Source organism: Podarcis tiliguerta, assembly GCF_965153285.1.
Source record: "Podarcis tiliguerta genome assembly, chromosome: 4".
NCBI classification, from domain to species: Eukaryota; Metazoa; Chordata; class Lepidosauria; order Squamata; family Lacertidae; genus Podarcis; species Podarcis tiliguerta.
This window is the reverse complement of record NC_139537.1, coordinates 2,693,195-2,720,268: the sequence shown is the minus strand read 5'-3', so window position 1 is coordinate 2,720,268 and position 27,074 is coordinate 2,693,195. Positions and strand designations below refer to the sequence as shown.

Below are 27,074 nucleotides of genomic sequence, written 5' to 3'. Positions count from 1 at the left end.
TGCATAATGTAGAAGGCTGAATGGGAGGAGTTCTGGAATGCCTGACATCACAAGGGAGGAGGTTCTTAGCCAGTGGGAGGACGAAACACCCTTAAGAAGAAATTAGAGGAAAGATTGTTACATGACAACACCAAGGTATCCAAACAGAAAAAGGTCTGGAGGGTGGAACACTTTCCTTATGAGCTGTGATATTTGCAGGGTCTCATTCCAGGGCCCAAAGGGCACTAAGAGGGAAAATGATCAGGAGCTTTTATAAAGTACTGTACAGATGGTTTTTCTCTTTTAAATACAGTACTAGAACTGTGGGTCAGCCAATGAAACTGACTGGTGGTACATTCTAGGGCTGTGTACAGGTGCTGTCTTGCCAGCGCCCCCTAATGGCTGTTTGGCCAATAGCAACCACCAGACAATCTATTCTAGAGGTTCTTAGATTCCACTGGACGGAGGACTGACAGACTCTTAGGTAGAGACAAGCGTTTATTAATTGGTAAACATTAGCAAAGAAATTGATCAGCACCGTAGAATAAGAGTCTAATGTAAAGCCAACAGCAACTGGAATAAACTACAAAGCTAGCAAAATAAGCAATAAGCAAAAAGATCTTAGGCGTCAATAATCATAATACAGATAGAATAGGTAGAGTTCTTCATGTCTCCCCAGCTGATGGAGATTTGGAAGGTTTATCTGGGACACTTCAGACTGGCAGACGGTTGCTCTCTTCACATTCTGGAATGGAGCATAGAACAATATACAGTGGTGCCTCGCAAGACGTAAAGAATCCGTTCAGTGAGTCTCTTCGTCTAGCGGTTTTTTCGTCTTGCGAAGCAAGCCCATTAGCGGATTAGCGGATTAGCGCTATTAGCGGTTTAGCGGCTATTAGCGGCTATTAAAGGCTTAAGGGATTAGCGGAGTAGCTGCTAAAAGGCTATTAGCAGCTTAGTGCCTTAGAAAAAGGGGGTGGGGAGCGGGAAAAAAACCCCAGGAATCGCAAGGCATTTTTGTCTTGCGAAGCAAGCCCATAGCAAATTCGTTTTGCGAAGCACCTCCAAAACGGAAAACCCTTTCGTCTAGCGGGTTTTCCGTCTTGCGAGGCATTCGTCTTGCGGGGCACCACTGTATCAAGATCTCCCTGTCTCCTTAAGCTGCTGGCCCTTATACAGCCCATAGTGAAGGTCTCATGCCAAGCTAGCAAGAGATGTAATTCCTGCTGTCATTACATTCCCATCCTTTGATGTAATTACATTCCCATCCTGCACAGTCCCAATCCCCCCACACTGCCAGAGGGAAAGGCGCAGGCCGTGGGGGGCCCAGCAGGCTGTACCGCAGCCCCCATCCCACCCCCAAAGCCGTGGAAGAGGGGCTGACCGTGGGAGGCCCAGCAGGCTGCTCCGGGGGCCTGAGTCAGGCCACACCACCCACGCGGCCCCAACCTGGCCCATAGCTGTCCACTTTCCCTTTTCCTTGTGAGGAATCCTATTCGGAATAAGGGAATTTCCCTTAAAAAAGGAAAAAGTTGACAGCTATGTCCTGGCTCCGATGCCGGGAAGGAGGTGCGGGCCGTGGCAAGGCGTAAGCCCCCCCCCCCGGGGGGGGGCATGAAGGTGAGGAACACTTACCTCACCAAGAGCGCAGTCCAGCGATGCATCCAGGAGGAAGAAAACAAAGTGAGCCTGGGCTGAAGAGCACCGGCCTTTTCCTGGCCCTCACCCCACCCCCAACTGGGGCCCATTGTCCTGCTGAGATGGGGGCAGGGTGACAGTCAACCTGCAGCAAGGTGGGTGGCACCTGGCAGGTAAGCCCTGTGCTGTGTCGCAAGCCCCGCCCACCTCCTGGACGGGGTGTGAGCAGAAATTACGTTCCCATCCTTTCACTTCTTCTCAAACAGCCACGTTCCTTATATTAAAGCTACAGCTACACTGCAAATCAGAAGCACCACATTCTGTTTTCTTCCCTGGTGCCCTGCTCTGATTCAGGGGCCCAGTTTGTCAGTCCAGATCCAGATCCAGATCATGATCCAGAAAATGCAAGTCTTTGCAATTCCATTTGCTGGCTCAGATGGCTTCAAAACGGAATTTGACAACAGGCCCCTTCGTTCTTTCGTTAAGCCACAGCATCAGGTGTCAGGCTGGGTCTTGGCAGATTCGGAGAGCCTGTGTAACAGCTTCCTCTCTGCTTCTTTTCCAGTTCCAACTCATGGTCTCCATTCAATTGGATTTCTATGCATCTCACGGAGCCTGGATCTGGTACTCCATCTTTTCTGATGATCAGGAGGTAGTTCTATAATTAAATGTATATACCTTCCATCAAAGGGACGCAGGTGGCGCAGTGGGTTAAACCACAGAGCCTAGGACTTGCCGATCTGAAGGTCAGCGGTTTGAATCCCCGCGACGGGGTGAGCTCCTGTTGCTTGGTCCCTGCTCCTGCCAACCTTGCAGTTTGAAAGCACGTCAAAGTGCAAGTAGATAAATAGGTACTGCTCCTGCAGGAAGGTAAACGACATTTCCATATGCTGCTCTGGTTCGCCAGAAGCGGCTTAATCATGCTGGCCACATGACCCGGAAGCTGTACGCCGGCTCCCTCAGCCAATAAAGCGAGATGAGCGCCGCAACCCCAGAGTTGTTTGTGACTGGACCTAATGGTCAGGGGTCCCTTTACCTTTACCATCCATCAAGGGTGGTGACCCCCCAGATGTTATTGGTCTACAACTCCCATCGTCCTCAACCATTGACCACGATGTCTGTGATGCAGGGAGTTGGCACCCAGGAAGATAGGAAGACCTCATAGATCCCACAAGATCTATTAAATGGTGAACATCTCAATGGAGTCCTGCAAACGAGATGTCCAGGAGTTTAGAGAGGAATAGGATGCAAAATGAGAATGTGCTATATTACCTAAAACAATTTTCAAAAATGCATTGGAATCCATATAGAACATTTCTTTTGGTTCAAAACTGAGATTGATCTAGCAAAAGAGAAAGATATTTCAGTTATATTGGACTCAACAACCTCTTTACGGGAAAGGATGGTCTAATACTGATAGACCTAATGTGCTCCTAGTGTTATTCTCCAATTGTTCTTGTCTTGTTCTTACTCAGACAAAACCAAGAGGATGGGGAAGCTAGCGCTTGCAAAGCGTGGAGTGTCCAGAAGGAACCTAGCGTCCAGAAAGCATAAAGCAAAAGCAAATGAAACTGGTGGTCTGTATAAAGCACAGTCACATGGGCTGAGGTTTCTCATAAAGTAGAGGAATGCGCGGGAAAGGGAAGTTGATGGGGAGACGGGCAGGGAGTGGAGCCGGTCATGTTGTGCCAGGGAGGAGTGCCGAGAAAATCCCACACAGCTCTTTGGGTGCCAGAGGTCCACTAAGCCCCATAGAAACCCCAGGGGTGAGCCTATGCTTTGCTGCTGGCTGCTGTCTTCCTTTCGTGTGTGCAGTCAGGAATGGCTGTACAATTAGGCAGAATGAGGCAGTTGCCTCAGGTAGCAGGTCGGGGGTGGGTAGAGATGTGTAGACCACACAAGCTGCGCTGCACCTCCTCAGTTAGTCTGCTGCCTTATTAGCAACATTGAGATAAGAGCCAATGGCCAGCCCAGCCCAGCTTCTGTGTGTGGGATTACATGTTTGAAGGGAGCATCTTGTCATTTGTCTGGGGGGCAGAAAGTAGTGTCAAAGGCTACTGTCTTCTGATCCAGACATTGGTCAGAAAATTTCCTCAAGCAGCAAGGCATCTCGACTTGCTTCCTCCACCTGCTTTTATCCTCCCAAGTGCCCACCCCCTGAACAGTTAAATATCTCTGGCTGATGGCTTCCACAGCATATGGAAGCCCTTTTTCCTGGAGTGTCAATGGTATGTTGGCTATTGATGGCTAAAGCAGAATTTTCTTTCTTCAAGCATCTGCTATTCAGGAGTTGGTTACATTCTTCAAATCTCCAATGGGTGAAAGATTGATCGTACTTGAGATTTTCATCTTTACTGTCATGACACTGATGGTTTTCATTCTGTGTAAGTACACAATTGGCATATGGTTGTGGGCTTTGCTTCAATGACAATAGCATTTCCAAAAAGAGATGGCAGGATCCACCTTCCATTTACTCCTTTCATCTCTCTTTGATTTTAGGGGGGGGGGGGAGTTACAGCTGTCACCCAGTGAGAGCAATGGCACTGTTTTGTTGAGAGCCAGTGTGGTGTAGTGGTTAAGAGCGGTAGATTCGTAATCAGGTGAACCGGGTTCATGTCTCCGCTGCTCCACATGCAGCTGCTGGGTGACCTTGGGCCAGTCATACTTCTTTGAAGTCTCTCAGCCTCACTCACCTCACAGAGTGTTTGTTGTGGGGGAGGAAGGGAAAGGAGAATGTTAGCCGCTTTGAGACTCCTGAAGGGGAGTGAAAGGCGGGATATCAAATCCAAACTCTTCTTCTTCTTCAATCTCTTCTTTGTTCTCCCTGAATAAGTGAGTCCCAGCACTTGGAACAGAAGCACAGCCTAACACAAGTCCCTGGGACACCCTGGACAATTCCCTTTCCCAGCTTGCAATTCTCTCCTCCTTTCCCAACTAAATCTCATTTGCTGTGGGAGAGCCCCCATTTCTGGTCTCAGCACCCTGCCTTCTGCTAGGGCTCCAGTCCCTTCAAGGAAAGTGTTTGGGGAAAACAGGCTGCAAAGGATAAGGCCATGGCTAATGTGGCTGGATCCATAGCCTACCTAAATATCGAGATATATGCAGGGCTTTTTTCAGCCGGAATTCATCAGGACTCAGTTACGGCCCCTCTCAGGTGGGTGATGTCTCCATTCTAAGAGAACAAGGGAGGCATTAATGGCGAGTTTGAGTGCCTCATTTTCTAGAAAAATAGCACTGGATAGATGAACACATGGCCTGTTTGCCTAGTGAATTCGTTTTTAAAGTAAGCCAACCTCGGGGAGAGGAAGTCAAATGATCCAAGAATTTGCATATTTTAAGCATACGGCAGAGCACGAGGCAGCCTGGCAAAGGCAAGTCTGTAGGACAAAGAGGACAGGTGTATCTAGACACCAAAAATCTAAAGCTCTCTAAGGAAGGCCAACTATCTGGTGAAGAAGTAGCAGGCTAAATGGAAACAGGACTTCAGACCACCAGGGCAGCTTAAATCAAGGCATGGGAACCCTCAATCTAAGGGCTGAGAGCAGAAAATATTAATCGAAGTCATTTTCATGTTTTTGTTGATTTGATTTTTTATTTGCCCTTCTCCCTAAGGACCCGGGGCACGTTATAAGGCGGCAGTTCAAATTCTATATTAATAGCAGTTTGAAACCAAGTATCCCCTTCCCCAGCTTATCAGATTAGTGTGCCAGAACACAATTTCTTCATTTCTTTTCTACCTCCCTCCTTCTTAGATCGGAAGGAACTGAAAAAGCGAGAGGAGCTTCAAGTGGCAATGGATATGATACGAACTGTTGTTGTTGGGGCTGATCCAATCTACGAAGACAAGGATGGTAAGCATTTTATATGCACATCCACACTTTTGCTGCAACTCATTTAAATTAAACAGACTTCAATTCCTGCAGTTAAATTTGGGGTTCATATTGCTTGAGCAATACATATGTTCAATGAAACTCATCACGCAACAGAGTTCATCACTTTTTCATTGCTCAGCAGGAGGAAAAGCAGACGGTTGTGATTCTCACATCTCCCCACTAGAAATGTTGTCCTCCTCCATCACACTGTATCTCACAATGTTTGTGCTAGTGCAAGATTTTAGCACTAGCACAAGGGAACGTTCCCCCCATTTCACCCTGCATGCCAGCACCAAAGCTGCTCTCCGGGGGGGACGGGGGACTTTGGAACAGATTGGAGGGAAGGGGGCTGAAGATCGCATTACACAAGGGAAAATCCTTGCACTGACATTATATCCCACATCATAAAAAGAGTTTCAGTGCCTCTGTTTTCTTAGATCTCACAAAGCATAATTGAAAACTGCAAAGTATTCTTTGCATATTTGGCTTTCCTGTGGAATTCAAGGCAGAATTGGTTTGTGACCCTGTGATTCCCAGCAGAAAAGGGGGACATAGGAGGGGAACATCAGAGATACTTCATGAGCCACTTTTAATATGAGAACAGGATAGTGGATTGCATGGGTCTTTGGTCTGATCCAGCTGCAGGATCTTCAGAGGCTTTTCGTTGGTGATCTCAGCCACAGAGAATCAACTCTGCCCTTATATTCATACGGAATCCACCCTGGAGCTCAGCTTCTTGTTTCAGGCTTGAGTGTTTTTAAGTGTTTGGAAATGGCTTCCTGATATTTGCAGATTGTTATTTCAGATACTCCTGCCTTAAACGGTTTCAAATCTTTTAGACTTAGAAATACTTGCTGCAGCTCAAAACATATCGGAGGAAATGCAGTATTTTGCCAACTTAAATGATCAACTGCAAAAAGAAATTGGTAAGCTACCCTACGATGCTGGGAAATTGTAGCGCAGTGGGAACCTGCCCTGATTCTGCACCAGCTGAAAGCCCCTCCTCTAGCTGAAAACTCTTAGAGCCAGAGCAGACTGCTGCCCTCCTTCGCATCCAGCCACCCTAGGGAAACACCAGAGAGATTCAGATCAGCTCTCCTGGACTGTCAAAATGCTTTGCAAACAAGTCACAGAAAGCTGCTCTCAGTTCTGTCATCTCTTTTGGGCCAGACTGTAGCAGGCCCCGCGCTACCGGGAAAGCTCTGCTGGATGGCACAATGGAGGAAGCAAAGCAAGCCTTCTTTGTAGCCTTCACTGCCACTTGGTAGGCTCGATGATTGAGCCCTCACCAGTAGTCGATTGCATTCAACCAGATGTTTCCTCCACTCGCGTAAAAGCCATCTCCCAGCATCTTTCTTCGCCCTAACCTCTGCAGTATACCAGGGGGCCAAACAGGCTGCATGAAGAAGGAATGGGCACTCAGGGCCAATCATGTCAATGGCCCAAGCCAAGGCAGAGGGCCCTCTGGGTAGTTGCACCCGCCCTGCGGCACTCCCTCCCACCAGATGTCAAGGGAAAAAACAACTATCTGACTTTCAGAAGACATTTGAAGGCAGCCTTGTTCAGGGAAGGTTTTAATGGTTGGTGTCCAATTCTGTTTTAATTTGTTGGAAGTTGCCCAGAGTGGCTGGGGGAAACCCAGTCTGATGGGCAGCATATAAATAAAGTTGTTGTTATTATTATTATTATTATTATTATTATTATTATTATTATTAGGTTGTCCCAGAGCTTGGCCAACGTTCGGCAGGAGCACCAAAATCCCCCAGAGCCATTTTGGAAGTCCACTGGATCCATCCTGTCAGCTCAGGCAGGGAGACTGCTGGGCAGCAAAGCGGGTGGTAAACCAGCAGACTCCCTCCTCTGTCCCAGTTGCCCAGTGCCAGCAACACACACTCTAGGTTCCCCTCCCCCCTCCCCAAGTGGACAGAGAGCCTGGAGAGAGAAAGAGAATTGTGATAAACCACAGCTACTTCCCCTCCCCAACCTTCAAATCTGCCCTGATGCTGCCCTGAGTATCCAGACTTTTAACAAATAGGCGAGGCCCCAGAGGTTCAGATAAGGCCTGTGAGGGGACGTACATCTTTTGTCTATTCCCTCAAATAAAAGCTTCTTGACTGCGTTCCTTTTCCAGCTCTCCCCACCCAGATATTTACTGCAGCACCAGCATGGGTTGAATCGTTAATGTTGTTCTTGTTTTCATCTTTCTGAGCTTCCTAGATGAATATATGTTATCACGTGGCCACAGGAATGAACTTAACAAAAATAACTGGAATCTGCACAGACAAACAAGGTGGTCCCCATTAAATTCCCTGTTTCCCCCCTCTACTTCCTCCATACACGGCTTGACTCAAAGACACCCTTCTTGAAAACTTGAACACTGGCTGGGTCATATATGAAAGGACCTTCTATTGGTTTTCTATTGAGATAGGCTCATGGACGGATGCCCAAAAAAATTGTGAGCAGGAGGGCGCCAGGCTCATTTCTGTGGAAACAAGGGAAGAACAGGTGAGCATCATCACTATCCATTCAAGAAGATCCAATCCCCCTGTATGCAGCCAAGACAGCAACTCCATCAGTCAAGCCAAGGGGTGGGTGGGGCAGGGAGCAGCTGCTACCATCTGGACTCACTGAGGTTTCTTGGAGCTGCTGAGCTCTAATAGTCAGGAAGGAGGTCTTGAAGGAGGTGGAGGAGGAGGTACTTGAGGGGCATCTATCCCTTGGCTTGCCGGTAAATTCTTCCTCTACTCTGTGAGATGTACTGAGTGCTTAGAAGGCTTCGCTCACCACCCTAACCCTCTGGCATGAGAGTATCATGGAGATTACTCTAGAGGAGCTTGCAAGGTATATCCCTCTCCCAGCACTCTCTTAGCCCTGGTAGAGGAGCTACTGGGCTGCTACAGGGCACAGACATGGGTGAGACTCCATCATCATGCCATCAAGTATCCCACAAGCAGACTGATTCCAGTGTCTTTGGAGCCAACCAACAAACATGGCGGCAGAAATTGGAGTATTTGCCACACAGGTCACTGTCCTGCTAGGTGGTTCCACGACCAACTGTTCTATGGCACAGTCATTTACAGCATTTGGAAATTTTAACTCTGTGTCATGACTGGAAGACATGTGTAGCCAGTCTCGGTGAGGGCAGGTGAAGTTACCCTTCCCTACAATATTTCCTCTTTGGGATGCTTCCTTGCTTCCATCATCATCATAATTGTGATCAGGGGGACAATACCACACCCACTGGACGAAATTATTCTCGGTGATGGTAATACTATGTATAGTTTTGATCACTGCTTCCTCAATATATGTGGATTGGACCTTCAAATGTGACACCTGCTGCTTTTGAAATGTGCTTGTTTTATGCATGTTGAATTTCTGTCAAGGGCTATAGTCTCCTAGAGAAAAGGACATTGTCTTAAAAGATTTTATTTGTTCTTTCTGCACCCCTTCCCTAGTATTTTATAAACAAGCAAGTAGAAAGACATCAAAAGTTTTTTTGGATTGGAGTCTTTAAAGACAAGGGAAAGAAATGGTCGTGGCTGTCGGGAATGGAGGCTGCCGTCCAGTAAGTTTCCGAAGAAACATTTGTTAATGGCGTGCATTCCAAAAAGTTGCAGGTTCTGCTTGCATAACTGATCTGTTCGCCCTCCAAATATATTTTGCCATGCCCTTTTCTCTGCTACCAAAGATCTGCATATGTGCTCCTCCACATCATTGTCCAGGTGAGCAACTGCTTCTTCTCACAAGGTTGGAGTGAATGTGGTGATTCAGAAGAGGCTGAGGGCATCCTTTTCAATGGTTTGTGCTGCTTAGCTCAGCTGCAAAAGGACTTGCAGGAACCTAAACTGAGCAACACTCTCTGTAGGAAAATATTTCTACAGTTATCTGCTAAACAGTCTGAATAACTAGCAATCTCAGAACTAAAATAATAGGAGCAGAGGAGTCAAGTGTGTGAGAGAGCGTAGTTCACGTCACTCTCTTGGATAGAATCATAGACACATAGGAATTTAGGGTTGGATAAGACCCCAAGGGTCATCTAGTCCAACCCCTGCAAAGCAGGAATCACTGACAGATCCCCAATAGTTTTGGGTTGTTTAAGACAGTTCATGGTTCCCTTTAAGTACCTAACAACTCTTTTCAACCCGTGTTGATGGATTGACAATGTCAGAGTAAGATCTCACGCATCCACAGCTTGGTAGTAGAACAGTGAGCTGGTCTGGCATTTATTACCAAGATTGGATTAACAGAGGGTCGCTTTCACCTGGAACAAAATCCAGTGGCATTCATCTCCATTGATGCAGCCAATACTAATCACTTAACCTTTTTGGCAAAGGTATTGAGTAAAGTTCACAAATGGCCATTGGAGTTGGATAATACCAGCTCGGAACTTAAACCCTGTATGCCAGTGGTTCCCAGTTAGCTAAGTAGTACAGACCCCTTCTTCTTCAGAAGCCAAGACCCATGGGCCCCTCTACCTTTGAACATTTGGGTATCTCTTTGGCAGTTTTTGTTATGTGAATGGTGTAATGGAGCCGCTGGGTGGGTGGTCCTTGGACCTCCAATTGGTGAATCACTGCTGTATGTGAACTGAGACGTGATCAAAGGGCCCATCCAACCCAAACATCTCATGGGAGAAAAAACACACCTACTACACCATTATTACTAATATCAATTGAATAGATTCATGGAGAGTTAAAAATGGGCGAGTTATAGAATACATTTACCACAGAATTTTAGTGTTCTGTAGTGGGACTTTTAGTGTTTTAGTTCTGTAATGGGAAGACAGGAGTGCCTGGTGTGCTCTGGTCCATGGGGTCACGAAGAGTTGGACACGACTAAATGACTAAACAACAACAGTGGGACTTGATTCAATATACAATGGACACTGGAGAATGCAAGGCCTTACCAGAAGTGACAATAAGCATGGGGCTACCAACTATGGATAATTGATTAGAATAAATGTATATATATGAGAGAGAAATCATATCATTCCAACCATCTCTATAATGGCTTTGTGGTTATAGATTATATTTTGTATTTCAGTTGTAGACTTAGCTATTTTTGTTTCTGTATAGTGTCATTGCCATCCTTGTGCATAAGGTGAGTGATAGATGTGAGAGGAGGTGGATTATGGCAGATGCAAATTTTGAGGTGATTTATTGCTCAGATAAGCCTGGCGTCCAGCCCGCTCTCGCTGCGCAGCTCTGCTGCCAGGCCTCCGCATTCCAAAGTCCACATTCCAATGCTCTGAGCAAAAGCAGAGTCCAGCAGCGGTCAGAGAAAGCTGCAATCTTCAGTGCTTTCTTCAGTGTGCTTAAACAGAGTCCACACAGGATTCTAGTAACTAAAAGCAGCTTTATTTATAGCAGAAACTATCCATTGTCTAATACAGCTCACGGCATTGTGAAAAACACGTCCGCTCTCTTCAAAAGCGAAAGTAGAGAGAACAAAGGGTTGAGACTCTCGGCAAGGCGTACACTCTGAGCTGTTTAACCCTGTAAGCTCAGGTTCTCCTCACAAATCTAACAAAGTTTTTATTTGCTCAGAACAATCACTACTGTGCTAACTTTGCTACGAGAGAGTAAGGATCTCTCAACACCCAAAATGGTTCACAGCAGATCTGAGGAGGATGTGGGTGCAGATGGAGAGGAGAGAGGGGCGGTACTGTTGCAGAAATGGAAATCCTGGCTATAGCAGAAGTACTGCATGGGATACTCCACAAAATTGTTAAATAAAGTGACTGAAAGTTCTTGTGTGTACCACTGAGCCTTCCACAGTGACACCCTCATTTTTTTGTAGTTTCCTATGAGGAATCACTTCATATCAGAAGAAAATAGTCTTGACCCACAGTTGTGGTTTTTTTATTCTTTTACGTGGTTAGAATTCTAAAATATGGGGAGAAAAATCCATCACGATTGTGGGTGGATGTGAAGAGAGAAAGAGCCGGACATCTTTTTAATGAAGACATGGGGAGCGGGTGAAGAAGCAGACATGCAATCTTGATTGATCAGTCCTGCTTTTCTTTTCTTTTCAGCTACTGGAATTACTATGAGCCAAATTATGAAGCGAACCATGACTGTGTTGCAGTGTCCTATGAGTGCTACTATGGAAAATGCTGGATGGCATTCGAATGTGATCTACAAATACACTATATTTGTAAGAAGGTGCCTAATGATGCTTGGCTCTAAGAAGACACCTTAAGATGAACGTAACTGGATCCCATGATCGCCACACAAAACCAAAACCAAGAGATCACCCCACGGTTTTAATGCACAATCCACACCCTGCCACCTTGATTATGGGACTCTCTGGCATCAACCCTCAACACACATCGAAAAGACCTTAATCTGCAAGCTCAAACATAGATGGCTACGAAAATAAAGAATGGAAGGGTCCAGTCATAGCCTGTTTTTTGTTTAATGTCTTTATTTGCAATGTATGCCAGTATTTGTTTCCTTACTCTGTGTGTCGATGCCCCATTGCCCCTTCTGATCTCCATGGTTGCTACCTTACAAGGCACATAAGGACAACCATGCATGCCAAGCAATGAGAATGGGGGCCACCCAGCGCCTGTGTCACAGTCTGGTTCACAGGCGACCAAAGTCCCAGCAGGGGATGACGGGACCGGGGGCAAGATGGTGGTGTGGGAGCAGGAACAGGGGTCCAGAAGCAAGGAGTCAAGAAGCCAAGAGTCCAAGGGTCAGGAAGCAAGGAGTCACGAAGTCAAGGATCCGAGGATCAAAATTAATTAATTAACCACCACTCTTTTTGCTGGTGTTAATAATAATAATAATAATAATTTATTTATATCCCGCCCTCCCCAGCCAAAGCTGGGCTCAGAGTGGCTAACAACAGTAAAAAACCATTGGGCTAGAGTTCTGTGAAGAATTACCAAAGGAGGGGGTCAGGCTGTCCCCTGACCAAAGGCCTGGTGGAACAGCTCCGTCTTGCAGGCCCTGTGGAAAGATGTCAAGTTCCGCAGGGCCCTAGTCTCTTGTGACAGAGCGTTCCACCAGATCGGGGCCACGGCCAAAAAAGCCTTGCCTGTGGTTGAGGCCAGCCTAACCTCTCTGTGGCCTGGGACCTCCAAGGTGTTTTTGTTTGAAGACCGTAAGGTCCTCTGTGAGACATATCAGGAGAGGCGATCCCGTAGGTACAAGGGTCCTAGGCCATATAGGGCTTTAAAGGTTAAAACCAGCACCTTAAACCTGATTCTGTACTGGGCAACAAACACATTGAACTGCTCCCGATTTCTTCAGAACTTGGCAAGGGGCAAGACTGGGGTCCACACCAGTGTAGGCACAGCACTGGCAACATGTGGCGCTGCTTTCATGGCATTCATGGTGGCAGGGGCACCAACTTGAATAAAATATTACCTGCTCCCCATACATCATTTGAATGGCAATGCCCATCAAATATTTGGTGGCCCTCTCAAGTGTTTTATTGGGTGTGGGCCAAGAGTCCTCTGCCCCTAGGAGTTGGACGTCAACTGACTTAAAGAACATCTTAGATTCTGCTGTTCTGAATCACACCTTTACAAGAATCACACCTTTACAAGATAGTGGTGGAGGAGGGGGGAGTGAGGGAGCAGCCTGCAGAGACCTCCCTGGAAAGTTTGGCAGATCCTCCTTCTCCAAGGGCTCGTCAGTCACTCCGCCTTCAGGAACAGAGAATGTAGAGGAGTGTGATTCCCGGGACCTTCTGTAGGTACACAGGATGTTGTTGGGGATGGAAGAGGTGGTCTTCAGAGCAGGCAACATCTCCTTTGCGTGGAGACCTGGATTCTTTGTCTTGCAACCAGAAGACTGATACAAACTTGCTTGTTCTTCTTGTCTTGGATGGTGCCAGCGGAGGAGGGGTTCTCCACTCCTGACATTCATTGACAAAAGGATATCATTGTCATGGCTTGGGTCTCTCCCACCGACGCCAGACAACTCTGCCAGTCAATTATTTCAGATTTATTGCTCAAAGAAACCAAAACATGACGGAGCTCAGCTACTCAGCGCCATTCCCCAAGGAAGCAGTTGCTGGGACTGAGCTCCACCCCCCTTTTCCTCCAGCAGGAAAACCCCCACCGTCCTTTCCTTTTTGGGCCTCTTGCAAAGTCTCAAGAGCCTACAAGTTTTTGGAGAGGCTACTGCCTGTCTTTCTCTGTCTGATTCACTGCTTGAGCTGCCTAATCTGTTCCCTCTGTCTGCCAGCATTCCCGCTTCCTGTCAGCGAAGGGACATAGCTGACAATCATCTTGGTAGTATATATTTATACTTGGTAGTATATATGATACTTGTGTCTTTGCTGAGCAGACATGCTAACAATCCTACAGTTAAGGATCGGGAAGCACTGAAACGCATAGCACGTTACCTGAAAGGGACTATGCACTACAGACAGATTCACTAATCAGGAGTCTGGAGGTCTCGAGATATTTGCAGATGCAAGTTTTGGAAGTGACACCACGGATGGCAAAAGCCCTTCTGGAGCCCTTCTACATGTACAACCTGTGTCTGTTTGACTGGTTGTGCAAGAAGCAAACAAGAGTGAGTTTAAGTTCCTGTGAAGCTGAACTTAACACACTTAATGCACTGTCATATTCACTTTTGGGTTGGGAATGGTTGTTGCAATTGTGTGAGGACATAAAGATTGATGTGAGATGTCCTATACAGGTTTATCAAGACAACAGGTCATGTTTGTCTTTGCTAATGTCTGAGGGATGTAAGCAAAGAACCAAGTACTTGCAGATTAAATTACATTGTGCAAGGGAATGTATCCAGAAGGGACTCATTCACATCTCCTACATGTCAGGAAAAGAGATTCCTGTAGATCTGTTGTCAAAAGTTGTTCCCAGAGAACAGATTGATGAATATGTATGGCGGTTGCAGTTGTGCTGAAGGATTGCAGCAGTGGGTACATGGAAAGGGGGAGGATGTTGGTTTTCCATTCCCCCGCTGTGCAGACGTGTGGGATTGTTTTAGTCACGTCTGTGTTTTACATTCCAGCACTGATTGTTGGAGTCTTGTGAACAGAAGTTCCGTTCTGTATTTTTGTTTTTTTTTTGTTCTCTCCTCTCCGAGAGCAAGAAGGAGAGGAGCCATGTTTTCCTTTGTCCTGATTGTGTATATAAATAAAGTAGCTTAGTACTCACACCCCAGAGCCTGGCTTCTGCTGATGTTCTCTCTTTGCTAATGTGTGCTCAGTGTCTCTGGACATGAGTCACAGAATCTCGTCAGGGAAGAAGATTGATGGATCCCAGATGAGAAGAGCAGGCTGGCACGTATAATGTCGTTTGCCTGGTCGCCCGCCCTGCCTAACGGCAACTACGCCAACATCCTGCTGGGCTGCCTCTACCTCCTCCTGCCGCCCATGGTGAACCCCGTTGTCAGGGATCTGTTTGCAGGGGAGGGGGGAGAGACAGAAATGGACAGAGAGCCGCCCCCCTCTGCTGAGCAACTGCACTTCGTCAGAGTCAGGGAAGGAAGGGGCAGCTTTCAGGAGACACGGAAGATGAGAGAGAGCGGAGCCAAAAAACTGCGACCAAGGAAAGGAATGAGCAGTTTACGTCGCTTAGTTTTCCACGTAAGGGAAAAAAACGGAGAGGGGGGCTTCCGGGTCTTTTTTGCTGGAGGGGGAATAGGAGGGGGGCACTTCCGGATTCTGCTTTTGAAACTTCTGCACTGTACATAAGTTTGCACTCAATAAATCCTGGAAAAGACAGGCTGGAGTCCTGGGCTCTTATCTTCGCAAGGATCCACACTCGCTTTCTGACACCCGGAGTTTGTGGGGTGAAGACCCAGCAGATCCGCCAGAGGGTGCTTGGACTTTTTGACCAATGGCGAAAGGGGCCTGCAAACCACTAGACACCTCCTTGCCTTCCTGGGTGCCAAGCCGGGCTCTGCCAGTCATGGTGCCTCTCCCACAACACTGGCATTTGGGCGGAAACCACGAGAGGGGGCCACAAATGTTTGCTTTCGTTTTATTTATCTCATGTCTGTTTCCAGTTATTTTATTAGTAAATAGGGTAAGCCAAAGGTTCTCTCCATATGAACCTTATGAGACTTGTGGCTGCTTCCGGATCCAGCCGAGACTCAGGCACTCAGTGGCTGGAAGTGCCTTTGAGCAACTGCAGATGGTTCCACATTCCAGGACCGGGAGAGCCTGGCCTCATGCCTTCGTTTCTTCAAGGCTGGATGACCACAGTGCCCTCCTTGTGGGGCATCCCTTGCGCTTGGTCCAGAAGCTTCAGCCGGTGCAGAATGCTGCAGCACGATTGCTGTCAGGAGCGAGGCCTTCTCGGCATATGACCCTTTGGCTCAGAGGGCATCACTGGTTCACTAAATTTACTTTTTCAAAACATCCCCCAAAATACTTATTTCCCCATGAGTCCGTTAGGCCGGTTTAGATGCATTCTTTTGTAATGTTAGCTTAATCGTAGTTACTGAAAACCAGACTTTCTCAATTTATTCAGATATAGTGCTTTCTAAACAAACGCATATAATTTCCTCTTCCAGAAATGCTTAATTGTGAATTCAAGGGACACGGACGTCTTTACAGACAGAGATGACAAGACAGCTTTCCAGATTAGTTAGCTGGGAGTCAGACAGTTGGCAGAGTGGCATTGGGCTCGCTAAGATGCCAGCTACTACAGGAATTACTTTCTTGAGCCTTTTTAGCACTGCAATACCATTCTTTAAAAAATCAAAAAGGTTGATTTTTAAGTCATGGCAGAGTGTGAGCAAATACTCCACATTTGCCAAGCTTTCAGGAACAGGACCAAGGGGTGAAATGAAGCCCCCCAGATCCCCAAAGTTTGAGGGAAAGGGTCTATCTCCCTTCTTCCTTATCAGTTCTTTCCACCTAAGAAATGGGAAGAAAGCAGCTGCTCATGCTAAGCGCAGGGTTTGTTGGGTTGGAGATTAATGAGCTGACAAGGGTATGATTTGTCAGCAATGAATATGATTTGTTCTTATCTGTAAGTGAAGCCACATTTGAAACAATACAGAAGCAGTCAAAGGGAATTTCCCAGGAAGTCTTTTATTCAATCTCACCTGCGATCATATATGCTGAACACACAGAAACACATAGATAATGTGAAATAACTGGGAGTTAAAGGTAAAGGTACCCCTGCCCGTACGGGCCAGTCGTGTCCGACTCTAGGGTTGTGCGCCCATCTCACTTAAGAGGCTGGGGGCCAGCGCTGTCCGGAGACACTTCCGGGTCACGTGGCCAGCGTGACGAAGCTGCTCTGGCAAGCCAGCACCAGCGCAGCACACGGAAACGCCGTTTACCTTACCTTTTAAAAAAAATGCTTTTATTTATTTTCATGGTAGATAATTTTAAAGAAAGCAATGGTTACAACTATAAACAACAAATACCTTACCCTGATGAAATTGCAGACTTTCTTCCTGCCATGTGTTACAAGTTTCATTTGATTACTCTAAAAGATCACGCCACCTTTTCCCATGAGTGCTGGGTGGATTCCGGCAACAGTCTTAACAATTTATATATTCAATAAACTTTGGTCACTTGTCATAAAAGGAATATAGATTGTGTTCCCTCGCCTTCTTAATTTCCCTTGGCAAACAAAAATTTAAGATACTGAAATTGTGGTGCCCAGAATTGAACACAGTATTCTGGAAACAAAATAAAAAAATTCCTTCCAGTAGCACCTGAGAGACCAACACATTTTGTTATTTGTATGAGCTTTCATGTGCATGCACACTTCTTCAGATACCATTTTATTTTATTTCGCCTACGGCAGACCAACATGGTTACTTACCTGTAACTAGAACAGTATTCTAGGTGGGGCCTGACCAAGGCAGAAGAAAGTGGTGCTATTCCTGCCCTTGATCTGATTCTGCCTTCTGCCACGTTGGCCTCCGCTCCCCGTTTGGTGTCGTCTACAAATGTGATGAGCATCCCCTCAGTTCCTTCATCCAAGTCATTTATAAAGACGCTGAACGACAACGGGCCCAGGACAGAACCCTGCAGCACCCCTCTTGTCACTTTTCCCCAGGAAGAGGAGGAACCATGAAGGAGTCCTCTTTGGGTTTGGTCAGTCAAATCCACCTAACAGTTACCTTGTTCAGCCTCATTTTACCAGCTTCCTCACATAAATATCACGGGGGACTTTGTCAAAAACCTTACTGAAATTAAGATGCACTATTACCACAGAAATCCCTCGAGAAACAGTCTGTAACTCCATCCAAAAAAAGAAAATGAAAAAAGAGAGATTTCTCTAGCTTGACTCGTTTTTGAGAAAGCCATGCTTTCAACCTATCTGTTTATTCTGTGAACCAACATGAAATCTTCAGATGAAGGGTGCATGAATTATAAAATGATAATATTAAGGATATTGACAAGCTGGAACATGTGCAAATGAAGGCAATCAAGATGGTGTTATTTTATTTATGCATTTATTTCATTTCAATTTCACCCTATAGCAGGGGTGCCAACTTGAATAAAATATAGAAGGGGTTTAGTAAGCCCCGCCTCGGTTAAACAGTCACAGGATGCGGTGCAAGCATGCCATTTGAATGGCTGTTCCTATGAACTAGGTGTTGGCTTTTCCGCAGTATAGTAGCGCAGAAAGCTTGCTGGGGAGAGCTTGCATTAAAAAGAAGGGACTCAAAAATAACTTAAACAAGGTTTTAATAAGAAAAACAAAAACTCCTTAAACACCAAATACATCTACAAACAAACACGACCCAACCACCAACCCATCCCCAGGGTAAAAAGGCAGAGCTAGGTGCTGCCCCTTATATACTGTGGCCAATTCCCAACACAGCTTAATCAATGCAACTCAGCAGCACCTGCTATGCCTTACAGCTGCAAGGCTGGATATCATTAGTTTACTCTGGCCCTTGCTCCGGCCCCTTAAAGGTATACACATTGGGTGAAACAATGATGAATCCTTACATTTAAAGAAACAGTTCAACATTTCCCCTGCGGTTCATCATTGTGGAACAAAAACATAAAGCATACTTTGTACATGTTTTTCATGTGTAACCTTTGGAAGTGCTTTAGTAAAAATGTCTGCAATTTGATTGTCACCTGGAACATATTTAAATACAACCATTTTGTCAGCAATTAATTTCTTTACAAACTGCAAACGTAATCTTAAGACTCTAGTGCGCTGCGTATTGGTTTCTGAACATAGGATAGCGAGTCCACTCTGGGAATCAAGGTGAACTATCACTGGTAGTGTTACTTGCATCTGTAGGTCAGCAAATACTTGCATATACCATTCTATATCACGAGTGGCCTGAACACATGCACATAATTCACTCTCTGTTGTGGAGAGACAAATAATGGTTTGTGTCTGGGACTTCCATTCAAAAGGACAACTGTTATAACAAAACACCATACCAGACACACCCCTGCAATTATTTTGTTCTACTGCATGAGATGCATCACAGAAAATTTCAAAACCTTTGTCAATACTAGATGTAAACTGCAACCTATAATGTTTGGTATGTTTAAGGTACATTACCACTCTTTTAAGAGCAGAGAAACATTGTGTAGTGGGCTTTTCCACAAATTTTGCCAGAAAATGAAAAGCATAAGTTATATCTGGTCTTGAGATTCTTTGAATGAAATTTAGCTTGCCTATAGCAGACCGATACAAAGTTTTGTTAGGAAATGGCATATCTTCACCTGTAAAGGTGAAACCACACACCATAGGCGTTTCCTTCCCATTTGCATTTTCTAAACATAGCATTTCAACAAGATCATCAATTTTTGCAGTTTGATGAACCAGAAAAGATCCATTTTTGCCTTTCTCAATTTGCATGGATAAGTAATTTTTAGCTATGCCTAATTCCACCACATCAAATTTCTTCTGTAACTGTGATACTACTTGTTCATATTCCTGTTTGGTTTTTGTAGAAACTAACACATCATCTACATACACACATATCTTAGTTACAGAGTTTGCCCTTTCCTTTATGAACACACAATTGTCTGCCTTTCCTTGTGAAAAACCAATATCCAGCAATTCTTTTGCTAAAGTTTGGTGCCAATTTCTCCCACTTTGGTGCAGACCATAAAGGGATTTATTTAATTTGCATACCAAACCCTCAGCAGCATCTATGCCTTCAGGAACACGCATAAAAATTTGTTCTTTTAAAGAAGCTATCTCAGAGTCCATAGCTTTATACCAATTTACAGCTTGGTGCTTAGGTAAATTCTGAACATCATTGTAGCTTTTTGGCTCAAAAACCGCCTTATTGGCATACACAGTATTAAAATGTTCATCTGCAAATCGTTGTGGCTTCTGCCTCTTTCTATCTGAACGTCTCAGTCCGGAAGGAGAGTCAGACTCCTCAGACTTAATAGGACTAAGTGAACTACTAGTTTCAGGTTGTAAACCATCATTGTCAGACTGAAGAGATGCCTGTAGGCTAAGCTCACGGTCAGAAAACTCAAGAGAATCTAACCTCTCCTCGGGTGCCTGTAACTTTAAATCATCAAATAAATTATCAGATTCAACAGGCTTTTTGTCTTCTCCCATTAATTCAGAAGCACCATTTCCTGCTGCTGCTGCTCCTGCTTCCTCCTCCTCTTCTTCCTCAGTATTATCTATGCCATCAGCATCTTGGAAAACAGCAACTCCATTCCAATTTACAGTTTGTATCATGCTTCTGGTAATATGAAATTTGCCAGTTGCTGGTATGTAAATTCTGTATGCCCCCTGCTGGTAGCCCATTAATTTTCCCTGAACACTACGCTCACCCAATTTCTGCTTAGCGGGATAATGCATAATTACATCTGAACCCCAAATGCGTAGGTATTTCAGATTAGGGCGTTTTTTAAACAGCTTCTCATAGGGGGTGACATCTAAACCAGAATGATAACTTCGATTTTTAACAAAACAAAACGCATTGAGCGCTTCAGCCCAAAAATCTTTGGGCAGATTAGCATCGTGCAGATAAGTTTTAACCCCTGCCTGCAGGTCACGCTGCACAACTTCAACAAGCCCATTTTGCCAGGGACTTCGGGGGCAAGATAACTCATGAGTAGTCCCCTGCGCTTCCAGGAATTTCTCAAAATCCTCAGAAACAAATTCCCCACCCCGGTCAGAAAACAGGTTCTTAATTGGTTTGTTAAAGTGCGTTTTTACCCAGTTGCAAAAAACTTTGTACTTCTCAAATGCTTGGGACTTTTCAGCTATTGCATAAGTCCAACAATATCTACTATACTGGTCTATGAGGGTAAGCCAGTACTTAGAACCTCCTAATGATGGTGGGAGTGGCCCAACTAAATCACAATGCACACGCTCAAATGGCTCAGTTACTTTCCTATCTGAGCACCTACCCTTACGTGCAACCTTGATCTTATTTTTGCAACAGGATAGACATTGCATAAAGAATTTACATGATTTTAAGTTGAGGCCATTAACAATATTCTTTGTCTTAATTACATCGGCAAAATTCAGGTGTCCCAGAATTCTGTGCGCCTCGTGGACACACCCAGAATGTGGCCTTACATTCCTCAACCCCTGGCTTGACTGTGCTGCTCTGCAATTTATAGGTGATTGGGAGTAGGCGCGAAAATACAGTCTATATAAACCATCAGATTCCCGGGCATACAATAGACGTTTGTTCCCCTCAAAAAACTCACACATTGAATTTAAGAAACGCACAGTTATGCCTTGACGAGCAAAACACCTTACTGATAATAAATTGTCCACTGATGGGCAGTAAATGCAGTTTGCTATTGTAATGTTTAAAGAGTCAAGTTTAACAGTACCTCTGCCAAGCGACTGCAAGACTTGTGAATTGGCTAAATGTACATTACCAATTTCCTCTTCGAAAGAAATAAACAAGCTTCGATCGTTGCAGAAATGCTGAGACGCACCTGAGTCCACAACAAAAGACTTCCACTTGGCACCTTTAAGTCTTTTACGATCTGCTGTCCGAGCATGAAAAGCTCGCGGCTCGTTTCTGTCTTTACGGTACGATGTCGGCTGCTGGGCTGACGACCGTGACTGACGAACAGAAACAGACTTGGGAGTACCTTGCTTTCTTTTGGATCTGCAGTCCTTTGCAAAATGTCCCTGCTTATTGCAGAACCAACAACGCTTGGCCACTTTAAATGCAGTCGTATCACCACCAGCTTGCATGTGGCGTCCCTCATTATTTCTGGAAATAGGAGTTCTTATGGCACAAGCCTCCCTTCTGCCCAACTCGCCCATTAATCTTGCCGTTACCCCTTCCACAGTTAATTGTGCTGGTGGGACGGCAGATATCTGGCTGGCTATACCATCAAAGTCCTCATTAAGGGAACAAAGGATGATAAAAACATACTGAATATCAGGTATCGCCATGTCCCTTCGAATTAATTCGCAGCGTATTGCCTCCAGACGTCTCAAGTGTGCTGCCAAATCACCACCAGGCTGCAATTTCGTCTGGTACAACTGCTTGAAATACGTCAATGCAGATGCTGACTCTTTTCTAACATGCACTGCTGCAAGACTGTCCCACATTTCTTTGGCAGTTTTCTTATTCCTTATATAGACTACTTGCTGGTCGCTGACTGCCAAATTAATTATCGCCCTGGCTTTCGCATCTCCTTTCGACCAAGCATCAGTTACAGGGTCAGGAGGGTCATCAGTTACATAGGTCCAAACATCTCTAGAGGTCAAAAGCGCCTCCACCCGAAAAGACCATAAACTATAGTTCTCATCTGTTAGCTGTGGGAAGACTAGAGCCTTCTCCGCTTCTGGAACCCGGTCAACCATTCTGGAACTCTTCCAGACCCACAAAAACTACGCTAACAGGAGAAGGAGTTTTCAAACCTTTCTCAGAGTCCAAAAATATGCAGTCATCCACTCAGCAGCTGGGCCCATAACCAAAGATGTTGGCTTTTCCGCAGTATAGTAGCGCAGAAAGCTTGCTGGGGAGAGCTTGCATTAAAAAGAAGGGACTCAAAAATAACTTAAACAAGGTTTTAATAAGAAAAACAAAAACTCCTTAAACACCAAATACATCTACAAACAAACACGACCCAACCACCAACCCATCCCCAGGGTAAAAAGGCAGAGCTAGGTGCTGCCCCTTATATACTGTGGCCAATTCCCAACACAGCTTAATCAATGCAACTCAGCAGCACCTGCTATGCCTTACAGCTGCAAGGCTGGATATCATTAGTTTACTCTGGCCCTTGCTCCGGCCCCTTAAAGGTATACACATTGGGTGAAACAATGATGAATCCTTACATTTAAAGAAACAGTTCAACACTAGGGGGTGGTCCCCTCACATATCTTATTGGGGGGATAAAGACCCCTCAGAATCTAAGAGTTGGCTCTTATTCTCTATACCCACAGGTCTCAGGACGGTTGCAACATAAAGTCACACAATGAAAAAACAAAACACACAGCCCACAACCTGTAACCCCCACCTCCCCACCACATTTTAAAAGGGCATTAGATGTCAATCAGCCAAAGGCCTGTTTAAAGTGGTGTGTATGAATTCTCTGATGGGAACTGAGATTGGAGCTCTTCCTGAAGCTCTTTCCACATTCAAAGCACTGATAGGGTTTTTCCCCTGTATGAATTCTCTGATGGGAAGTGAGAGTGGAGCTATTAGTGAAGCTCTTTCCACATTCCACACACTGATAGGGTTTCTCCCCTGTATGAATTCTTTGATGGGAAGTGAGATGGTAGTTTTGAATGAACCTTTTTCCACATTCCACACACTGATAGGGTTTCTCTGTTGGCTTTTCGCAGTATAGTAGCGCAGAGAGCTTGCTGGGGAGAGCTTGCATTAAAAAGAAGGGACTCAAAAATAACTTAAACAAGGTTTTAATAAGAAAAACAAAAACTCCTTATACACCAAATACATCTACAAACAAACACGACCCAACCACCAACCCATCCCCAGGGTGAATGGCAGAGCTAGGTGCTGCTCCTTATATACTGCAGCCAATTCCCAACACAGCTTAATCAATGCAACTCAGCAGCACCTGCTATGCCCCACAGCTGTAAAGCTGGATCTCGTTAGTTCGCTCTGGCCCTTGCTCTGGCCCCTTAAAGGTATACACATTGGGTGAAACAATGATGAACCTTTAGATTTAAAGAAACAGTTCAACATTTCCCCTGCGGTTTATCATTGTGGAACAAAAACATAAAGCATACTTTGTACATGTTTTTCATGTGTAACCTTTGGAAGTGCTTTAGTAAAAATGTCTGCAATTTGATTGTCACCTGGAACATATTTAAATACAATCATTTTATCAGCAATTAGTTTCTTTACAAACTGTAAACGTAATCTTAAGACTCTAGTGCGCTGCGTATTGGTTTCTGAACATAGAATAGCGAGTCCACTCTGGGAATTTGTTGAAAACCTCTAGCGACTAATCTTGCCTTGTACCTTACAACTTCATTTTTTCCCCCCATTCATTTTAGCTCTATAAACCCATTTTGAATCTATAAGTCTCATATCTGGGGTTAGAGGTACAAGAGACCAAGTGTTATGCTCTTTTAAAGAAGCTATCTCAGAGTTCATAGCTTTATACCAATTTACAGCTTGGTGCTTAGGTAAATTCTGAACATCATTGTAGCTTTTTGGCTCAAAAACTGCCTTATTGGCATACACAGTATTAAAATGTTCATCTGCAAATCGTTGTGGCTTCTGCCTCTTTCTATCTGAACGTCTCAGTCCGGAAGGAGAGTCAGACTCCTCAGACTTAATAGGACTAAGTGAACTACTAGTTTCAGGTTGTAAACCATCATTGTCAGACTGAAGAGATGCCTGTAGGCTAAGCTCACGGTCAGAAAACTCAAGAGAATCTAACCTCCCCTTGGGTGCATGTGACTTTAAATCATAAAACAAATTATCAGATTCAACAGGCTTTTTGTCTTCTCCCATTAATTCAGAAGCACCATTTCCTGCTGCTGCTGCTCCTGCTTCCTCTTCTTCTTCAGTATCATTTATACCATCAGTATCTTGGAAAATAGCAACTCCATTCCAATTTACAGTTTGTATCATGCTTCTGGTAATATGAAATTTGCCAGTTGCTGGGACGTAAATTCTGTACGCCCCCTGCTGGTAGCCCATTAATTTTCCCTGAACACTACGCTCACCCAATTTCTGCTTAGCGGGATAATGCATAATTACATCTGAACCCCAAATGCGTAGGTATTTCAGATTAGGGTGTTTTTTAAACAGCTTTTCATAGGGGGTGACATCTAAACCAGAATGATAACTTCGATTTCTAACAAAACAAAACGCATTGAGCGCTTCAGCCCAAAAATCTTTGGGCAGATTAGCATCATGCAGATAAGTTTTAACCCCTGCCTGCAGGTCACGCTGCGCAACTTCAACAAGCCCATTTTGCCAGGGACTTCGGGGGCAAGATAACTCATGAGTAGTCCCCTGCGCTTCCAGGAATTTCTCAAAATCCTCAGAAACAAATTCCCCGCCCCGGTCAGAAAACAGGTTCTTAATTGGTTTGTTAAAGTGCGTTTTTACCCAGTTGCAAAAAACTTTGTACTTCTCAAATGCTTGGGACTTTTCAGCTATTGCATAAGTCCAACAGTATCTACTATACTGGTCTATCAGGGTAAGCCAGTACTTAGAACCTCCTAATGATGGTGGGAGTGGCCCAACTAAATCACAATGTACACGCTCAAATGGCTCAGTTACTTTCCTATCTGAGCACCTACCCTTGCGTGCAACCTTAATCTTATTTTTGCAACAGGATAGACATTGCATAAAGAATTCACATGGTTTTAAGTTGAGGCCATTAACAATATTCTTTGTCTTAATTACATCAGCAAAATTCAGGTGTCCCAGAATTCTGTGCACCTCGTGGACACACCCGGAATGTGGCCTTACATTCCTGAACCCCTGGCTTGACTGTGCTGCTCTGCAATTTATAGGCGATTGGGAGCAGGTGCGAAAATACAGTCTATATAAACCGTCAGATTCCCGGGCATACAATAGACGTTTGTTCCCCTCAAAAAACTCACACATTGAATTTAAGAAACGCACAGTTATGCCTTGACGAGCAAAACACCTTACTGATAATAAATTGTCCACTGATGGGCAGTAAATGCAGTTTGCTATCGTAATGTTTAAAGAGTCAAGTTTAACAGTACCCCTGCCAAGCGACTGCAGGACTTGTGAATTGGCTAAATGTACATTACCAATTTCCTCTTCGAAAGAAATAAATAAGCTTCGATTGTTGCAGACATGCTGAGAAGCTCCTGAGTCAACAATAAAAGACTTCCACTTGGCACCTTTAAGTCTTTTACGACCTGTTGTCCGAGCATGAAAAGCTCGCGGCTCGTTTCTGCCTTTACGGTACGATGTCGGCTGCTGGGCTGACGACCGTGACTGACGAACAGAAACAGACTTGGGAGTACCTTGCTTTCTTTTGGATCTGCAGTCCTTTGCAAAATGTCCCTGCTTATTGCAGAACCAACAACGCTTGGCCGCTTTAAATGCAGTCGTATCACCACAAGTTTGCATGTGGCGTCCCTCATTACTTCCGGAAGTAGGAGTGCTTGTGGCACAAGCCTCCCTTCTGTCCAACTCGCCCATTAATCTTGCCGTTACCCCTTCCACAGTTAAGTGTACTGGTGGAACGGCAGATATCTGGCTAGCTATACCATCAAAGTCCTCATTAAGGGAACAAAGGATGATAAAAACATACTGAATATCAGGTATCTCCATGTCCCTTCGAATTAATTCGCAGCGTATTGCCTCCAGACGTCTCAAGTGTGCTGCCAAATCACCACCAGGCTGCAACTTCGTCTGGTACAACTGCTTGAAATACGTCAATGCAGACGCTGACTCTTTTCTAACATGCACTGCTGCAAGACTGTCCCACATTTCTTTGGCAGTTTTCTTATTCCTTATGTAGACTACTTGCTGGTCGCTGACTGCCAGATTAATTATCGCCCTGGCTTTCGCATCTCCTTTCGACCAAGCATCAGTTACAGGGTCAGGAGGGTCATCAGTTACATAGGTCCATACATCTCTAGAGGTCAAAAGCGCCTCCACCCGAAAAGACCATAAACTATAGTTCTCATCTGTCAGCTGTGGGAAGACCAGAGCCTTCTCAGCTTCGAGAACCCGGTCAACCATTCTGGAACTCTTCCAGACCCACAAAAAACTACGCTAACAGGAGGAGTTTTCAAACCTTTCTCAGAGTCCAAAAATATGCAGTCATCCACTCAGCAGCTGGGCCCATAACCAAAGATGTTGGCTTTTCGCAGTATAGTAGCGCAGAGAGCTTGCTGGGGAGAGCTTGCATTAAAAAGAAGGGACTCAAAAATAACTTAAACAAGGTTTTAATAAGAAAAACAAAAACTCCTTATACACCAAATACATCTACAAACAAACACGACCCAACCACCAACCCATCCCCAGGGTGAATGGCAGAGCTAGGTGCTGCTCCTTATATACTGCAGCCAATTCCCAACACAGCTTAATCAATGCAACTCAGCAGCACCTGCTATGCCCCACAGCTGTAAAGCTGGATCTCGTTAGTTCGCTCTGGCCCTTGCTCTGGCCCCTTAAAGGTATACACATTGGGTGAAACAATGATGAACCTTTAGATTTAAAGAAACAGTTCAACATTCTCCCC

General features: G+C 45.1%; 2 protein-coding genes across 6 annotated transcripts in view; one reads left to right on the top strand and one right to left on the bottom strand.

Moving 5' to 3' along the window:
- The first annotated feature begins 4 nt into the window (after positions 1 to 4).
- LOC310675764 (CD209 antigen-like protein D) lies at positions 5 to 11,892 on the top strand. Of its 5 annotated transcripts, none has more exons than XM_083436841.1 (9): positions 5 to 135; positions 2,183 to 2,269; positions 3,093 to 3,194; positions 3,891 to 4,001; positions 5,370 to 5,468; positions 6,329 to 6,415; positions 7,918 to 7,994; positions 8,945 to 9,054; positions 11,524 to 11,892. In XM_083436841.1, exons 3-9 carry the CDS (start codon positions 3,107 to 3,109, stop codon positions 11,675 to 11,677), a joined length of 726 nt encoding a protein of 241 aa, XP_083292967.1. In that variant the 5' UTR covers positions 5 to 135; positions 2,183 to 2,269; positions 3,093 to 3,106; the 3' UTR covers positions 11,678 to 11,892. The 5 variants fall into 5 exon arrangements, with proteins under 5 accessions (XP_083292967.1, XP_083292963.1, XP_083292964.1 ...); XM_083436837.1 differs by having other exon boundaries at positions 7,843 to 7,994; XM_083436838.1 differs by having other exon boundaries at positions 55 to 153; positions 7,843 to 7,994.
- A 4,618-nt stretch (positions 11,893 to 16,510) lies between these two features.
- The window catches only part of LOC310675535 (uncharacterized protein), a 42,056-nt gene continuing 31,492 nt past the window's right edge, over positions 16,511 to 27,074 (bottom strand). Inside the window, exons 8-10 of the mRNA XM_083436342.1 lie at positions 22,721 to 23,177; positions 16,741 to 18,033; positions 16,511 to 16,604 (exon numbers count right to left, since the gene is read on the bottom strand). Coding sequence (XP_083292468.1) covers positions 22,917 to 23,177 — 261 coding nt within the window. The 3' untranslated portion in view covers positions 16,511 to 16,604; positions 16,741 to 18,033; positions 22,721 to 22,916. The remainder of the gene's footprint in view (positions 16,605 to 16,740; positions 18,034 to 22,720; positions 23,178 to 27,074) is intronic.

Bases quoted from the DNA above. Each gene is read 5' to 3' on its own strand.
- LOC310675764 (XM_083436837.1), top strand. From the start codon at position 3,107: ATGGGGAAGCTAGCGCTTGCAAAGCGTGGAGTGTCCAGAAGGAACCTA. The intron at 5,469-6,328 runs GTAAGCATTTTA...CAAATCTTTTAG, and splicing joins AATCTACGAAGACAAGGATG to ACTTAGAAATACTTGCTGCA. The intron at 7,995-8,944 runs GTGAGCATCATC...CCCCTTCCCTAG, and splicing joins TGGAAACAAGGGAAGAACAG to TATTTTATAAACAAGCAAGT.